Below are 18,617 nucleotides of genomic sequence, written 5' to 3' on the forward strand. Positions count from 1 at the left end.
TCTCCCAGTCCCTGCCGCTGAAAAACATCCCCACTGCATGATGCTGCCACCTCCATGCTTCACCATAGGGGTGGTGCCAGGTTTCCTCCAGACGTGACGCTTGGCATTCAGGCCAAAGAGTTCAATCTTGGTTTCATCAGACCAGAGAATCTTGTTTAGGTGCCTTTTGACAAAATCCAAGCGGGCTGTCATGTGCCTTTTACTGAGGAGTGGCTTCCGTCTGTCCACCCGACCCATAAAGGCCTGATTGATGGAGTGCTGCAGAGCTGGTTGTCCTTCTGGAAGGTTCTCCCATCTCCACAGAGGAACTCTGGAGCTCTGTCAGAGTGACCATTGGGTTCTTGGTCACCTTACTGACCAAGGCCCTTCTTCTCCGTATGCTCAGTTTGGCCGGGTGGCCAGCTCTAGGAAGAATCTTGGTGGTTTCAAACTTCTTCCATTTAATAATGATGGAGGCCATTGTGTTCTTGGGGACCTTCAATGCTGCATCAAAGTTTTGGTACCCTTCCCGAGATCTGTGCCTCGACACAATCCTGTCTTGGAGTTCTACGGACAATTCCTTCGACCTTGTAACGGCTGTCATATTCGTTCTCCTCCTCAGACGAGGAGGAGCATGGATCGGACCAACACGCAGCGAGGTATGTAGACATAATGATTTATTAAAATGAAGACGAAACACGAAGAACACTTGAATAAACTACAAAACAACAAACGACGTTAAACAGACCTGAACTTGTGAACACAAAAAAAACTATGAACGCACGAACAGGAAAGAACGAACGAACGAGACGAGACAGTACCATGTGGTGCAACAAACACAGACACAGCAACAATCACCCACAAACAAACAGTGAGAACAGCCTACCTTAATATGGTTCTCAATCAGAGGAAACGTCAAACACCTGCCTCTAATTGAGAACCATATCAGGCAACACATTTAACCCAACATAGAAACACATAACATAGAATGCCCACCCCAACTCACGCCCTGACCAACTAAACACATACAAAAACAAGGAAAACAGGTCAGGAACGTGACAGACCTCATGGTTTGGTTTTTGCTTTGACATGCACTGTCAAATGTGTGACCTTATATAGACAGGTGTGTGCCTTTCCAAATCATGTCCAAATAATTGAATTTACCACAGGTGGACTCCAAATCAAGTTGTAGAAACATCTCAAGGATGATCAATGGAAACAGGATGCACCTGAGCTCAATTTCAAGTCTCATAGCAATGGGTCTGAATACTTATGTAAATAAGGTGTTTTTGTTTTTTATTTAAATAAATTTGCTAACATTTCTAAAAAAACTATTTTCGCTTTGTCATTATGTGGCATTGTGTGTAGATTGACGAGGAAAAACATATTTCATCAATTTTAGAATAAGGCTGTAACGTAACAAAAGTCCAGGGGTCTTAATACTTTTGAAGGCACTGTATGTGAGTTGGTCATGTGTTTGGAAGTAATCTCGTGTTGATAATGAGTGAGAGTGGACGCTGCAGGAGGGGTGTGAGGAGAAGGGGTGACCTGGGACAGGGGGTGTATTAAGAGATGCCCCTCGGGAGGAAGACGGCTTTAAGTAAACATGTTTAACAATTAGAATGTCTTAAAATAGAATGTCCTAAAATACAATAGATGGAGAATCAGATCTCAACGGTCTCCTAAATGGTCTAGCCTACCACACTTCTGACAGGAGATTCCACACACTCAGCATCCTTAGCCTGTGAGGACACGCAGTGTTCGGTTTCATCATCAAAGTGCTTCTCTCTCTCTCTCTCTCTAGCGTTAATTGATGGCCTCGAGTAACTTCTACTAACGAGGAAAACCCGAACCTTTTTCTAATTTAACTCCAGTTAATTGGAAGCCCGCGGGGAAATCAGCTCGGGCCTGGAGAGCACTTGGTGGGCGCAGCTGAGCCGGTAGTCACCGCGCGCCTAACATGAGACAGCACCAGGCTATACCGGTATTTCGGGTTTTCCTGCTCCGGGTTGCTTGAGTAGGTTATACAGTGACAATGCACGTTTTGTTCTGCGGCACTATTCTAAGAAGGGAACATTTGAAATGAAACCTGTAGTTAATGTAGATTTATTGATGACGAGTAGCTCTTCCAGTCACCGTTTTGGGATAGTTTTATCTTTACCATAAATCATGGCAATATGATCCGATATGAGGAAAGGAATCGGTAGTGAATAATTCCGCAATGGACAGGAATTACGCTGTGCACAGTGTTAGATCTTTGTTGAGTTTTGCCTAGGTTAAGATCCACAGAGCGCGAATCAAGTGAGTAGACTTTTTTTCTGGCGGATCCTGCGCTGTGTTGTTCCTCTCCTCGTGTATCTTATCGAGGACTCAGCCCAACACATTGTGAATCAAATGGAAATTACTTCTGGCGATGCCTTATATTTCTGAGCTGTATTTCTAGATTCCACACAGTCAATTGATTATGTACAAATGGGGGGATGGTTCGTTGTTAAAAATAGCCTGACACTTCAGATGAGGTAGCGAGATGAACAGGTTGCTGCTTACTGAAACTTACTGGGAGCAAATGCGAAAATAGCCTATGCTTCACCCGCATCCAACCTCTGTTGAACCGGTTAATTTCTCTTTAAATCTTCCAGGAATGCATGCACAACCTGAGAATTCCGCATCAAGCATTTACAGATTCACAAGAAAAATAATTGAATATTATTTTGCCATGTGTTAAATTGAATTCGTAAAAAAAACGTTGACTTTTCGATAAGAAGACAGCAGGAATCTAGCAGCTGCTTGTTGATGGCACTACGCGCTTGGAGGACTTGGTTTGGGCAGGTTTTGCGCAGAGTGTCTAGGCTGCAGGGCTCGTGGTCCCGGCGATCGAGCAGTCTCCTGTGTCTCTCTGCGAACCCGGAGCAGGATTTGGGGACCTGTTACAGGGATCACACACATAGCAGTCTCCACTACTGCTCTTCTGTCCACCGCACCCACCGTCACCAACACGCGCCAGTCTGTCCCTCCTCTTTCAGCCGCTGCCAACGCTTTCCCGATTGCTGCGCAGCCTTCCCGGGGGATCGGAGGGGACATGAGCCCCTCACTCGCCGGTTCCTGGTGGTCATGAAGCGGCAGAACGTGCGGACCTTGTCCCTGATCATCTGCACGTTCACGTACCTGCTGGTCGGTGCCGCGGTGTTCGATGCCCTGGAGTCTGACTTCGAGATGCGGGAGAAAGAACAGCTGGAGGCAGAGGAGAAGCGTCTCCAAGGGAAATACAACATTAGCGAGGACGACTACCGCAAACTGGAGACCATCATTATGGAGGCCGAGCCCCACAGGGCCGGAGTTCAGTGGAAATTTGCGGGATCTTTTTACTTTGCCATCACAGTCATCACCACCATAGGTGAGTCTGCAGTCTACAGTCCATGGAGATTTAATTGCGTAACAGGATTACGCACAACCACTGTGTCAATATAATGTCATTCATGCGGAGATTTAAAGTGTAGACTATAGCCTAATGACAGTCATGGGCCGTGGATGTTAGGTGGTTAGTAGGCTACAGTTTAAATAGTTACTATATCACTTACAACACTATATAGCACAACGAATTAAAGTCAACACAGCATTATGCAGACATGTGTTTCACTAAACTTAGTCCAGCAACAGGTAGTCTATGCCCACTACCCGGTATTAACCCTTAAACCTGTTCATTATGCAACATCAATTGTTTTAGAAAAGTAGGTAAAATGTAGTTTTTGCTAAATAACTCCGGTATGTTAACAGGCAAAACAAAATGATGACGCAATAACAGTAAAATGCCACCTGTGTACAATGTTTCTGGCACATCAACTTTATAGATCTGGAAAAAAGGCATCACTATAATCAGTAGCAACAACATAATGTGTCTGTCTATCTGGATAAACTGACAATTTCCATTATAGATTTCAGCAGCTCATCAATTTAATGAGAAAAGATCAATAGCCTACACGAAAAGCAGACTTAGGCTACTATGTATGCAACCATTCCCCCGAGTACCACAATGCACCATCAAAGTAGGAGTGGCCTACGACGCCACTGAGATAGGCTTGAACACATTTTTGGAAACCAAATAATGATAAGCCTACATGTATAATAATTTGAACTGCACGACTGTTGCTGCATCTGCATTGGTTACCCCTGTAGACAACATGTTTGAATCCAGGATTTAATGGCAGATCATGCAAGTGGCAGGTTACAAAATGCTCTGATTGATAACACGCCAACACTATATAAAAAACTGTGAAGGCATCAATATGTTTACATTCACACAAAACACTCGACATTAAACTGATTATGGCAGAAGGCCGAGTATTGCATTAGTCATGTAAACACCTTACTCTGCGTATCTTAATCAGTGTAAGGTCATAATCGAAGTAAGCATACACCGATTAAAACACCGGGTTTTCTGAGCAATCTTTCGAATTATTAGGATTTGTAAAGAAGTTAATCGACGGCCCAGCGGTCAATTTGATCTGCGCATGTGCCAGCACCATTAAGCGAGTTAAGTGAGTTCGGAAAAGTATTCGTCTTATAAGTAGTTTTCACATACAAAAATGATATGTCTGAACCCAGAATCAAATAGTCTTTGCAAAAATAACATGGTCACTGTGGTAGAACGTTTATATTGTTTGACGATGTTCTGCAATTATCAAATGTCTCATCAGTAGCCTGCTTTCAGATGTTTCCATGTAAACAGGATTATTGGGGTAATCGTTATTTTTGCAAAGCATGTAAACGTTTTAAACAAACTATTATATTAACCTGACAGGCAATAATAATCGCATTATTGTGTGCATTGACGGGGAAGTAGCGGTGCTGAGGGTGCTGCAGCACCCCTTGAAAATGAATGAATACAAATTATTTTATTTAAAAAATAATAAACAGTTATTTCACAAAAGTAGTGGACCGGGCCTATACTAGTACCCCCCCCCCCCCCCCCCCCCCCCCCCCTCTTCCCGCGTTATGATTGTGTGCATGTAACCTTAACTGAAGTTCGTTCCATCAGCTGTTGCTGCAGCTTGAACATGAGCTGCGCTGCACGTGGTGCTGAAAGGACAGCTCCTCTAGCTCCTGTGAGCTGCGCTGCCATCAACCACATCATGAGGGATGATCTGCAGCTGGCCATACACGAGCAGGCCGAATAAAACGCCCATAACCCTTTCTCGGCCAAACGATCAGGTCCTTGTCCTCCAACGAATCGTATCCTGAGGTATATCCACTTTGATAGAAGAAAACATACAAAACAGATGTACAGTATATATGCTATAGGATATACGTGTAGAAAATACCAACGGGGTCAACAGGCGTACTGTAGGTTATAGGCCTACAACTTTAGCACATATTCAGAGTAGCCTGGTGCCTTTAATGTCGGCATTTGCATGGCCTTTATTCAGCTTAGGGCCTCAATGAACATGCTAGTTTCTTGATTGAAGTGGTATTGCCAAAATTACAGTGAAAGGTCTAGCTGGATTTGATCTCCGCCATAATATAGAAATATCTTTAAGCAAACAATCGTTTTAGGGTGAATCAGCATTTCTATAAAACAAGACAAAATCCTAATGGTCTTTGTGAAGGACCAAAAAAATCCAGGCAGTAGATTAGAGAGCATTGTTTCTACACTGAGAGTAGGCACACAGCTTTGCACGCAATGTTTCTTTACTAAAGGCCCACATTTAGTAAACTGGTAGGCCTACATGACTTCATGGACATACAGAGACATTTATTTATGTCAGAATTGACATATTTAACCTGTCGATCAGGCCTGGGTAACATAGGGACCCGTAACAAGTTGAATAACACAAAGACATTAACCCTTTTTAGACCTACATTACTCGAAAATTAAGAGTGAATGTTTTATTATTTGTTTTTGAAATACGTTGCTGTCCGAGGAAAACCTCGCAAATACATTTCTAAAAACATTTATTGAAAGGAGTAACTCCCCCCAATGTACTCTGAACATTTCACGACTCTTGGACCAAGAACATATTTTCAAAATAGCATCTGAAGTTTCATAATTGTATTTTCGTTAATGGGGAAAATATATACATTTTTTCCCAATTCCTGAAACGTTTCTGTTTTGGAGATAACAACCAATATTAATTTCCCCCAAGCAACGTCTGATTAAACTGTATCAAAGACCAGAGTGGGTGGGCTTTAGACCTCTATTAGGGAAAGGGACATTTAACCCATCCCCTCTGAAGCAGAGAGGTGGTGTGAAACCTTCTACATTATGGACACCATCTACATATGATATTATTCAACACGGGCACATAACGGTGCAAAGGAAACTAATGCACTAAGCATGTCTTCAGATGTGCCTAGCAACACTTAAATGACTACTGGAGAGTGAAAATGACGGTAGTATGCATCCATTATATTGTGTATGTTACAGCAGCTAACAACACTAAAAGCGCATGCATTTTAATGTGCTTTTAGAGTTGTAGCTACATGTACAATGGACTGTTCAGGTCTATTTGTTTATTTGTCCATTTGAATGTGAAATGATCCCTTTAGAGTTTGGCCATATTCCCGTTGTTTGTTTCAGCTTATATCATTTAGGATACATATTCAAAATCACAATGAAATTATAGCCTACAGTGGATTTAATACCACTGTTTTCAGCAGTGACACATTGAGACTGCGCTTTCCCATGAGCTATTAGTGCTATAGCCCTGAAAGAACAGCTCCTGGCATTATCACCTGGTTATCATCGTTTATGTTTGGCTGTAGATTGTCTCTGCTTGAGTTATAATGAGTTTACCTGCCCTGGCTCATATGTGCTTTTCTGGTTTCAACAGATGGTGAAGGGGTTAGGTGCCTGTTATGTTTGAATAATGCAGACATGTTTAAACACACAGTCTCCCATGAATCAGATATTATTCCAATCTTGCTATAGCCTACACTGTATAACCATCATATCAAATTGTATTTTTCATATACATTGTAAACAACTGGTGTAGATTAACAGTGAAATGTTTAATTACGGGCCCTTCCCAGCAATGCAGACAAAAATAGAAATAGAAATAATAGAAAAATAGACAAATATTAACACAAGGAATAAATACACAATGAGTCAACATTTGTCTATATTCACGGGGTACCAGTACCGAGTCCATGTGCAGGGGTGCGAGGTGATTGAGGTAGATATGTACATATAGGTAGGGACAAAGTGACTAGGCAACAGGATAGATAATAAACAGTAACAGCAGTGTATGTGATGAGTCAAAAGAGTTACTGCAAAAAGGGTCAGTGCAGATAGTCCGGGTAGCTTTGGTTAACTGTTTTACTAACTATTTAGCAGTCTTTTGGCTTGGGGGTAGAAGCTGTTCAGGCTCCTGTTGGTTCCAGACTTGGTGCATCGGTACCTCTTGCTGTGTGGTAGCAGAGAGTTGGGTGGTTGGAGTTGTAGAACATGTGTAGGGCCTTCGTCTGACACCACCTGGTATAGAGGTCCTGGGTGGCAGGGAGCTCGGCCCAAGTGATGTCCTGGGCCGTACGCACTACCCTCTGTAGCACCTTGGTGTCGGATGCCGAGCAGTTGCCGTACCATGTGTTGATGCAGCCAGTCGTGATGCTCTCAATGGTGCAGCTATATAACTTTTTTTTAATCATGTGTGGACCATGATAATTCCTTAATGATGTGGACACATGGAACATGAAACGTGACACATTTATAACCTAAACCTCAGTGTTTATACTTAAACACTAGGCATTTAGATTTGCCAATGGGTGTTCAAATCTTAAAAAGAGGTATTTACAATGCAAGAATAAATATGACAGTCAACCTTTTCCAGTCAACTTCCAACCAGGAGAACACCTATAACTCCTAAGTGTTCAGGTTTTAAACACTAGTGTGTACTTTCCCACAGTCCTGTTTAGAGTGCATTTGGTCATTATAAATAGATGTGACTTTCCATGCCTTTTATTCAGATCAGTGTTAGGAATGTCTGTCACCTTACCTACATTTCAGCACAACTGAACGAGACATTTGATTCAAGAAATCTTTCAATCGCATGGTATTGTTGTTACTCGACTGTGCTGACTTCAAAGATGTGGGAGGGGCCCCATTATAATATTTCCCAGCATGCTTTGTTGCAGATTGATATTTAGAATAGTTTATTTTAATACTGTATCTGTTTCCTCATGCACATTGATTGATTCATTGATCGTATACTATACAAAGATAAATCACTTATATTTTTCTGAACAAATCAAATCTTTAAGGGGTTGGACATATTGTACCTGTTACTGAGATGGTTGTTCCAGTTTAGATGGTTTAGGTAGTCTTGTTTGTTAACCTTCACCATAGCAGTCACTCTGAGTGCAAGTTGTGGGTTATAACATATTCAAATTGTTGGATATCCTCTCTCTAATCACTTCACAAACCAGCATATTGTGACTTGCAGGTCTGATGTGGCCCATGAGCCAGGATTTTTAGACCATAATGTCGAGGAGTCTAGGCCATAATTAGGAGGAGTCTAGGCCATAGTTATGTCTAGGCCATAACTAAAGGCCTCATTAAATATATAATATGTGGTCATTAAAGGGTTTATTTTTAATTGAAATACATTCAGTTAGGCAGTCACTTGAAGAAGGCTTCAGAAATATAATAATTGAATGCAACAATCATGTCTGTGTCACTAATAAACACAGTCATGGGTGGGTATCTCGCACGATCCACACAAAAGCACACATGCTGGGAAATATGTAAATACTGCTTTACACCCTGTTAAAACAATACAATGTTAGGTGTTGTATAAACGTGTGCATGTGTTTAAAAAGTGTTACAACGAATAAACATGTTCTGGCGTTTACAATCTAAACACCGTGACGCGTTTTCGGTGAAATTCCAAATGCCTCGCTGCGTTTAAAAAATGCTACAGAAAAGTGTTTAGTTATGTGTTCAGATTCTTAAAGGTCCAGTGAAACCTGTTCAAAGACACGCAACACAGCCTGCTGTACAGAGGCTACAGAAAGCAGCTCCACTTACCGATTCATTATAAAGTATGTCATAACCCATGAGCCTTTCAGAAAGTACAGTATGTTTTCCTACAATCCAGGAGAAGTAGAAAGTATTTCTGGGGATGCATTCCACCTTGTGGAGGCGTGGAAAATGAAGGTAACATAGCCTACAAACACTCACATGCGCACAAGCAAGGCATGCAATCACATAGGCCAAGGTAATGATAATGATTGTGCATCGGTAACGGTTTTAGTCATTTTAAAGCATGTTGAGTTTGTTCCTTTTCTTTTGACTCTAACCAGCCTCGGGCCTGATTGGAACCCCTCATGGGCTGGATCCGGTCCGCGTGCCGTTTGTTTGACACCCCTGACTTAGGTGCAGACTGAGACATCCCATAGGAAAGTAAAGGATACCAGGGGGACTTTGCCTCATGAAAACAGAGGTCAACAGTATGAACACAACCTCCTTTTCTTTTGGAAAACATGTTTCTTCACAATCTGTAATGTGGTAAAGGACCACGGCCAGTACTGTGAGATACATGTATAGCCTATACGTTTATTATTGTACTAAGTGTTTAATCAGTGGATCAGCCCATGGCTATGCATGGCTGTAGCGTGCATTGATGGCTTGAGTCATAATGAGTTCACCTGACCTGGCTCATACTCAGCCCGTGGCTCATGCTTTTCTGGTTTCAATAGATGGGGAAGGGGTTAGTTGCCTGTTATGTTTGAATAATATGAACTAGAGCATGGTGCTTGCAACGCCAGGGTTGTGGGTTCATTTCCCACGGGGGGACCAGGGTTCAATTCCCACGGGGGGACCAGGATGAATATGTATTAACTTTCCAATTTGTAAGTCGCTCTGGATAAGAGCGTCTGCTAAATGACTTAAAATGTAAATGTAAATGTTAAAATGTAAAATGTAAAATGTAAAAATATTCTCCAATTAATCAATCTTGCTATAGCCTATCTACATGATAGTTATGGAAATTCAATTATACAGAGGTTATTACATTGTAAGAGACACGTTCCAAATTCAGATAAAGAAACAAACTATTTGTTTTTCCATCCAAACATTCAGCAGTAGGATGAGTCACTTGACTTGACACTAACGGCTTGCCATGTGAGGGGTTAAAAAAACAACTTAAACACAAATGGTGAATGTTATGTACACACGGCTGATAATGTTGGCTGTAGGTGTTAGCGCCGGCTGGATAGACATCGGAAGGGCAGAGTGAACCTTGGGAACCTCTCAGTGTGTGTGTGTGTGTGTGTGTGTGTGTGTGTGTGTGTGTGTGTGTGTGTGTGTGTGTGTGTGTGTGTGTGTGTGTGTGTGTGCGTGTGCGTGTGCGTGTGTGCGTGTGTGTGTGTGTGTGTGCGTGTGCACAGCCTTTTCCCTTTTTAGTTGGCCCAAACTTAGCTCCAACATGAGAAAAGGTAAGTCAACTTAAATTGTGTGTTTGCTCAATTTGTCTCATATGTTTATTCAAATAGAAATTATTATTTTGGCATTTTACCAGCAACAATAAAGCTATGGAACTAGTTACACACATATGTTCTCACCTGGGATTTGAACTCACAATCTCTTGAGTGCAGTATTCCATTCTTCCTCCCACACCACCATGTCTGTGCCAATGCCTGATTTCAATGGTATTGCGCTTTGCACTTCAAAGTAAATCTCAATAAAAACTATTTCATGTTTAATAGTGATTAAGGGGTAACATTAAACAGAGTAATATGACCCAGCAACATTAGACAACTATACAGAACACTTAAGTCAATCAAATCAATGATGAGAGAATAGTCACATTAAGTTTTAACACATTAACACGTTAACTGATAGAGACATAGGGGTGTAGCAGGAAGGTCGGGATGCCATAAACCGAGAGGTTTTGAGTTCAAATCCCAGGTGAAAACATATTGAATACCAGTTATTATATAAATGAACACGCACAATGTAATCATGTGTCAAATATGTAAGTTGAAAACACTGTATGTTAAAAGCACTGTGTGTGTAACTAGTTCCACAGACTTTTTCTGGTAACAAGCCAACATGTTTTGGGGTTGAATTAACATATGAGACAAATTGAGCAAACACATCATTTTAAGTTGACAGAATTTTTGCCCACATTTTCTTAGGTTGGAGCTAAGTTTGGGCCAAAATGTTTAAAAAAATTGATGTAACACCTTTACTGAAACGTTTAGTAAAAAAGGCCAGTCACTTAATAATAATTAGTTGAAACAACATGATTTGTGATGTTTTTTATGTACAGTGTGTGTGTGTGTGTGTGTGTGTGTGTGTGTGTGTGTGTGTGTGTGTGTGTGTGTGTGTGTGTGTGTGTGTGTGTGTGTGTGTGTGTGTGTGTGTGTGTGTGTGTGTGTGTGTGTGCGTGCACAACATAGGTGAACAAAGAAAGTTGATACCCACAACTCTGGATACAGAACTGTCATATCGTCAAATTGATTTTGAGAAGTCATTCGAGAGAGAACTTTACTGTAGCTTTGCTGTAGGAATCTGGCTCTGCTCATTGTGTGTAATAAAATAAAATCAGACACTGTAGAATTATTCCCTGAACTTGACTACTTTAACTACAGTTGATATTCAAACAAAGTCGTCATCATCATCATCATCATCATCATCATCATCATCATCATCATCATCATCATCATCATCATCATCATCATCATCATCATCATCATCATCATCATCATCATCATCATCCTCCTCATCCTCCTCATCATCACCATGGCCACCAACACTGCTAACTGCTAGTAATCTATAAATAGCTTGTGATCGTCCTGATTTAGAAGCTGAGGTGAGATGAGCGCATATGAGAACAGCTGTAGCCGCGTTAGAACCCTGGTTGTTGCCGTGGAGACGCTGCGTGCCGTGTCGTCGTGGTGATTTTGCTCTGTTTGCAGGTCTAACTCACGTTTCCACTGTGTCCACATTGGCTTGGGGGTTGATTCCACTAATTTATCTGACTAATTGCTTGGAACGAGAAGACGTTTCTTGGCTCTGTACATCAGTGTGTGAAGAAAGACTGCATAGGCAAAGGGTGCTTTTGTAATGGACGTGGTTTCGATGGTGAACCACACTCGTATGACTAGTTTACCAGAGACCTAAGGCCTTGCATTAGCTGCACAGAATAAACTTTAGTTTTACAGGCTAACACAGTCCTGTGGTGGGCCGAAAGTAGACCCAGAGGTGAAAAACCCCATGTCTTGCAGAAGTGGGGTCTGAGTTGCTGAGTCTGTCATGTACAGTCCAGGGAATAGAGTACAGTGATGGAATAAGCACAGGTTACTAAAGAGGCTGTGATGTAACACGTTATTACAGGCTTCGTCCCAAAGGACACCCTATTCTCTAGTTACTGCGCTACGTCCACCAGGGCCCGTATGTATCCTGGGGTGGGAAAACACTTCTAGAGCTTTTCCCTGTAGTGATTTCGGGCCTGCGATTAAATCATGCCTTTGAATTGGTAATGGGGTACACTGATGGAACGTGACATGGACACAGAGCATTAGTCACAAAGTACTCTCTTCAAAAGGCACAAAATGTATTAGTCTAATAGGCCATTTACATTTCTTTCCCTCTAATACAGAGCAAGAAACATGGCACTGCTCAATCAAAATTGAAAAAGCTGTTGATGTCTTACTGGATTACAGCTAAGTGTGAAAACGGTGTGTATAGATTGACATCATTCAAGGCAACAATATCTTTAAATCTCTGATGACGCTGTGTGAGATGAAAAGCTCCCATTGCCTTGTGTGTGTGTGTGTGTGTGTGTGTGTGTGTGTGTGTGTGTGTGTGTGTGTGTGTGTGTGTGTGTGTGTGTGTGTGTGTGTGTGTGTGTGTGTGTGTGTGTGTGTGTGTGTGTGTGTGTGTGTGTGTGTGTGTGTGTGTGTGTGTGTGTGCGCGCGTGCGTGCGTGCGTGTGTGTGTGTGTGTACACCTGAGTGTAGGACAGGTGCACTGACATTCTTATTGCTCTCAGAACAATAGCTTTCATGGGAGCCAGGAATAAGCTCTTTGAAGCGCTGTGTTGCTGTTGTGTGTCACGACTAGTTAGATTCTCCAATACAAACACTGCCCACGTCTTTCTACCATAACAGCAACTACTGGAGCTATAAAAGTCTGACCACCATGTTCTGGGTACAGTCGCTGCAATAGACAGGGGATAAGCACTGTCAACACTATCAACACAGTCTGATTCACTGTTAACACTATCAACACAGTCTGATTCACTGTCAACACTATCAACACAGTCTGATTCACTGTCAACACTATCAACACAGTCTGATTCACTGTCAACACTATCAACACAGTCTGATTCACTGTTAACACTATCAACACAGTCTGATTCACTGTTAACACTATCAACACAGTCTCATTCACTGTCAATTAACTACACTCTTGTAAAAAAGGGTTCCAAAAGGGTGCTTTTGCTGTTCCCATAGGAGAACCCTTTTTGGTTCCAGGTAGAACGCTTTTTGGTTCCAAGTAGAACATGGAACCCAAAGGGTTCTACCTGGAACCGAAAGGGGTTCACCTATGTGGACAGCTAAAGCACCCTTTTGGAACCCTTTTTTCTATTAGTGTAGTTGAATGACAGTGACTCAGACTGTGTTGATTTTCTTTAAAGGGTTCTCTTCTGGGGACAGATGAAGAACCCTTTCAGGTTCTAGATAGCACCTTTGTTTCTAAGAGCTATGTGGAGTTGACCTCAGCATAGCTGCGGGAAGTAGGGGTGCTGAGTGTGCTGCAGCACCCCCTTGAAAATATGTTTTTCGTCGCAAAAGTAGTGCACTGGGCCTTTACTTGTCCTGTATTAGTGGACCGATATAGCCGTCTGTAGCACAGGGAAAATATAAATCATTACGTGTTTACCTTGGCCGTATCTCTCTAGACCCTATGCTGCTAATTTGTGCAGGAGAGAGGTGATGTGTCATATGTATGACTGATGGAGCTACACAGCACCAGCTGATTCTCTGGCTGCGTCTGAAATGGCACCCTATTCCCTACATTGTATTGTGTAATACACCCTATTCCCTACATTGTATTGTGTAATACACCCTATTTCCTACATTGTATTGTGTAATACACCCTATTCCCTATCGGCGCTGGTTTAAAGTAGTGCACAATATAGGGAGCGGGGTGCCATTTCGGCCTCTATGTCTCATCTGTCTGCCAGCGTGATGATAGCATCTAGTGTGGAGAATGATGACAGTGGACACTCACTTTTCTGTCTGCTGCCAGCGGGATTGACAGCTCTCGGTAGCCAAAGGCACTTCACAGCTGGACTCTGTCCCTCCTTCCCTACTTAGCTGTCATTTCCTACAGCCACATCAGCCGGACCATAACGTTGACAGTGATTGTTTGGGATGTGTGTGTGTGTACTTTGTGTGTACGGTGTGTGTGTTTTGTGTATATGGAAGGGTGTGTGTGCCTCAGGGGCTGTCATCTCCAACCGCTGTTGACAAAGATCGTTTGGTGAAGAGTTCTGTCAATGGGGTAGTGTGGTCTTGACAGTGATTGTTGTTTGGTGCTGTGTGTGTGTGTGTGTGTGTGTGTGTGTGTGTGTGTGTGTGTGTGTGTGTGTGTGTGTGTGTGTGTGTGTGTGTGTGTGTGTGTGTGTGTGTGTGTGTGTGTGTGTGTGTGTGTGTGTGTGTGTGTGTGTGTGTGTGTGTGTGTAGGTGTGTAGGTGTGTTTGTGTGTGGTTCTGCAAATGAAGTTGTGGCAGCACATTTTTGGTGGGGTGAGGTGTGTGTTTGTGTGGTCTTGACAGCAATTGTTTGGAGATTTTGTTTAGACTGTATTGGTTACTTTGAGGACTAGAAAGCTCCCAGAGACTCCTGGGCCCGTATCCACAAAGCATCTCAGAAATGTCTCAGGAATCCTGTTTAAACCTGACTGTACAAAACATTAAGGACACCTGTTCTTTCCATGACATAGATTGACCAGGTGAAAGCTATGATCCTTTATTTATGTCACTTGTTAAATCCACTTCAATCAATGTAGATGAAAGGGAGTCAGGTTAAAGAAAGATTTTTAAGGTTTGACACAATTGAGACATAGATTGTGTATGTGTGCCATTCAGAGGGTGAATGGACAAGACAAAATATTGAAGTGCCTTTGAACGGGGTATGGTAGTAGGTGCCAGGCGCACCGGTTTGTGTCAAGAACTGCAACGCTGCTGGGTTTTACATGCTCAACAGTTTCCTGAGTGTATCAAGAATGGTCCACCACCCAAAGGACATTCAGCCAACTTGACACAACTGTGGGAAGCATTGGAGTCAACATGGGCCAGCATCCCTGTGGAACGCTTTTGACACCTTGTAGAGTCGATGCCTCAATGAACTTAGGCTGTTCTGAGGGGAAAAAGGGGTGTAACTCACATGTTTGAGATGGCATTTCTGCCCCAAAACACATTTTGCACATTTTTACGTTCAAACGGCTCTCCTGTGAAGTCGTGACTTGCGACATACGCCTAGTTTCCTGAAACGGGTCACAAGTAGAGTCCATGCCCCGACGAATTGAGTCTGTTTTGAGGGTAAAAGGGTGGGTGAATCTCAATATTAGGAAGGTGTTCTTAATGTTGTGTCCATTCAGTATATCAACACATTCCCCATTCCCGTTTAACAACTCTAAATCGCTCTGACACAGTTGGCATCAAATCACTCGCTGATAATGTTGCATAAAATGTTTGAAAGGTCTATCATTTTATCGACTACAATCAACGTTATCATAGTCCCTAGATGTCTTTACTTCAGGCATTTTTTAGGTGTTATTGCCCTCCAAAGGGATAACTTGAAATAACATGATGTAGGTTAATTAAATAATCAAAAGAAAAAGATGTGATTATTTATTAGCCTATGTGGTTATAAGCATGTATGCATATTATGTGGAATAGGGCTCATGTGAAATCCTTTTCACATGAGGTCTAGATTATATATGGATTGATCATATAGACATTTCTAAAACATTCTTTCTACAACTCCAAAGCAATTGCATGTAGCGCATGTTCCACTGACTGCATTCTCTATTATCAAGATACTTGCTGGTAACTCAGCTCATGAGGTGTCCTAAATATCTGTCAACTAGGTAGGACTCTTATGACTAAAGAGGCTTCATGCATAGCTTTTATTTTTACACGTAAGAGTAGGAATAAAATGTCTCTATTCTCAGCACTTAACACCAATTTTCTAGTCTGAGATGCTTTGTGGATATGTCCCCTGGTCTTAAGAGCCTTCAGTGTAATGTTCACATGGTGAGGATGCTCTTGAAACCCACAGTGGGCTCCACAGCGTGTTGCGTGTTTCATCAAACTCATTTTTCATGTTCTATTCATTTAAGTATCACCCCCATTTTCAAAGAGCAGCTTGCATGGAACATCTATTACCAAAGGAGAGCCCCTCCTGTGTTTCACTTTGTGCTGAGTTTACAGCCGATATAGTTCTCTTCATCACTGTCTGCGAAATAGAGGTTGTGAAGAAAGTGTAGCAAAATGGCTACTGCCTGTGCAGATATTTTCTTCTGAAAACAGGAAGTATCTAGAGTACCTGTGTGGGGAGTTTCTTGTACTTTTTACATGTAATATTCTCCAATGTATTTTCAATCACATACTTTCAGTATGTGCTAGTGTTGGGCTAGGTAATGGCATTACTTTTTGGTGAGGGTTTGGCTTTTAGTCTTTGTTCTAAGAAGGTAGAGTATTGCAGGATTCCTCTCCATCCAATCACCCCCTGCTGTCTCTGGTTTCTCTCTGGTTAAAGACAGTGATTAAACACTTGAACTCTGCAAGTCTTGGGGAAAACAAGTGTACCTTTTGGCTTGTGTTATGTGTTATCTCCTGACACGTAAACCAACACTTTAAAGCATCTGGACCAGTACTGAGATTTATGAACAACAAGTAGGAACAACATTGAAAAAAATATATTTAATGAATTAATCTTATTCCCTAACAACCCTAGCCTTGAAACCTTCATATTAAAATAACACATCAAATGCCATTAAATACATAGAGTTTTTCTTATCCAGCCATACTTATAAAAAATACATTAAAATAAGCAGGAATCTTTCAAAACTGTTGCGTAACTGGCGTTAAAGGGGTACTGATATTAATAATGCATAAAAAATAAGTAATCATGTTTAATATATTGATTTATGCACTTTAAATATTGCATTATGCCTTAAAACATATGTAACGTTTGATATACAGTGCCTTGCAAAAGTATTGTTACAAAGTAGGATTAAAATTAATTTAATTGCCATTTTTTGTCAACAATCTACACAGAATACTCTGTAATGTCAAAGTGGAAGAAAAATTCAATTTTTTTGTTGAAAGATTAATCACATTTTTTTAAATGACTAAAATAAAGTAATTGTGTAACTATTCAGCTCCCTGAGTCAATACATGTTAGAAACACTTATGGCATTGATTACAGCTGGGAGTCTTCTTAGGTAAGTCAATAAGAGCTTTGCACACATGGATTGTGCAATATTTTCCCATTATTATTTTCAAGCTCTTGCCATAGATTTTCAAGCAGATTTAAGTCAACTGTAACTTGGCCACTCAGGAACATTCACTGTCTTCTTGGTAAGCAACTCCAGTGTAGATTTGGCCTTGTGTTGTAGGTTATTGTTCTGCTGAAAGGTGAATTCCTCTCCCAGTCTCTGGTGTAAAGCAGACTGAAGCAGGTTTTCCTCTAGGATTCTGCTTGTGCTTAGTTCCATCCCATTTATTTTTATTCTGAAAAACTCAGAAGTCAAGCATACCCATAACATGATGCAGCCACCACCATGTTTGAAAATCAGGAGGCAATTACTCAGTGATGTGTTGTGTTGGATTCTCCCCAAACATAAGGCTTTGCATTTAGGCAACAAAGTGTATTCCTTTGCTGGGTTTTTTGTTGTTGTTGCAGTATTACTTTAGTGTCTTGTTGCATACAAGAATCATGTTTTGGAATATTTGTATTCTGTATATTTGTGGTCTTCTTCTCACTCTGTCGTTTAGGTCATTATTGTGGAGTCAATGCAATGTTGTTGATTCATCCTCTGTTGGATCTGTAGCTGTTTTAAAATCACCAATGGCCTCATGGTAACATCCCTGAGCAGTTTCCCACTGTTCCCCGGGTGCCGAAGACGTGGATGTCGGTTAAGGCAGCCCCCCGCACCTCTCTGATTCAGAGGGGTTGGGTTAAATGCGGAAGACACATTTCAGTTGAATACATTCAGTTGGACAACTGACTAGGTATCCCCCTCTCCCTTTAATTTTCCTTCATTCCAGTCCCGCAGCTCAGTTCAGAATGACGACTGTATTTTAGATGTGTAAGGGTGGTTTAATACATAATTCACAGCATAATTATTAACTATACTATACTTAAAGAGATACTCAATGTCTGATGTGTTGTTGTTACCCATAAACCAATCACTGCCCTTCTTTATGAAGCATTTGAAAAGATCCCTGGTCTTTGTAGTTAAATCTGTGCTTGAAATTCAATTCTTGACTGAGGGACGTGACAGATGTTTTATGTATGGGGGACAGAGAAAGGGTTAGTCATAAAGAAATCATGCCAACGCCTATTACACGTGAGTCCATGTAACTTGTTATGTCATTTGATAAGCCACATTTTACTCCTGAACTA

The 18,617-nt window shown here is 41.5% G+C and overlaps 1 protein-coding gene across 1 annotated transcript in view; it reads left to right on the top strand.

Moving 5' to 3' along the window:
* The first annotated feature begins 1,680 nt into the window (after nt 1–1,680).
* The window catches only part of LOC129831074 (potassium channel subfamily K member 9-like), a 40,542-nt gene continuing 23,605 nt past the window's right edge, over nt 1,681–18,617 (top strand). The window contains exon 1 of the mRNA XM_055894099.1: nt 1,681–3,373. Coding sequence (XP_055750074.1) covers nt 2,773–3,373 — 601 coding nt within the window. The 5' untranslated portion in view covers nt 1,681–2,772. The remainder of the gene's footprint in view (nt 3,374–18,617) is intronic.

The sequence above is a fragment of the Salvelinus fontinalis genome, chromosome 32 (genome assembly GCF_029448725.1).
Source record: "Salvelinus fontinalis isolate EN_2023a chromosome 32, ASM2944872v1, whole genome shotgun sequence".
In the NCBI taxonomy this organism is placed as follows: domain Eukaryota; kingdom Metazoa; phylum Chordata; class Actinopteri; order Salmoniformes; family Salmonidae; genus Salvelinus; species Salvelinus fontinalis.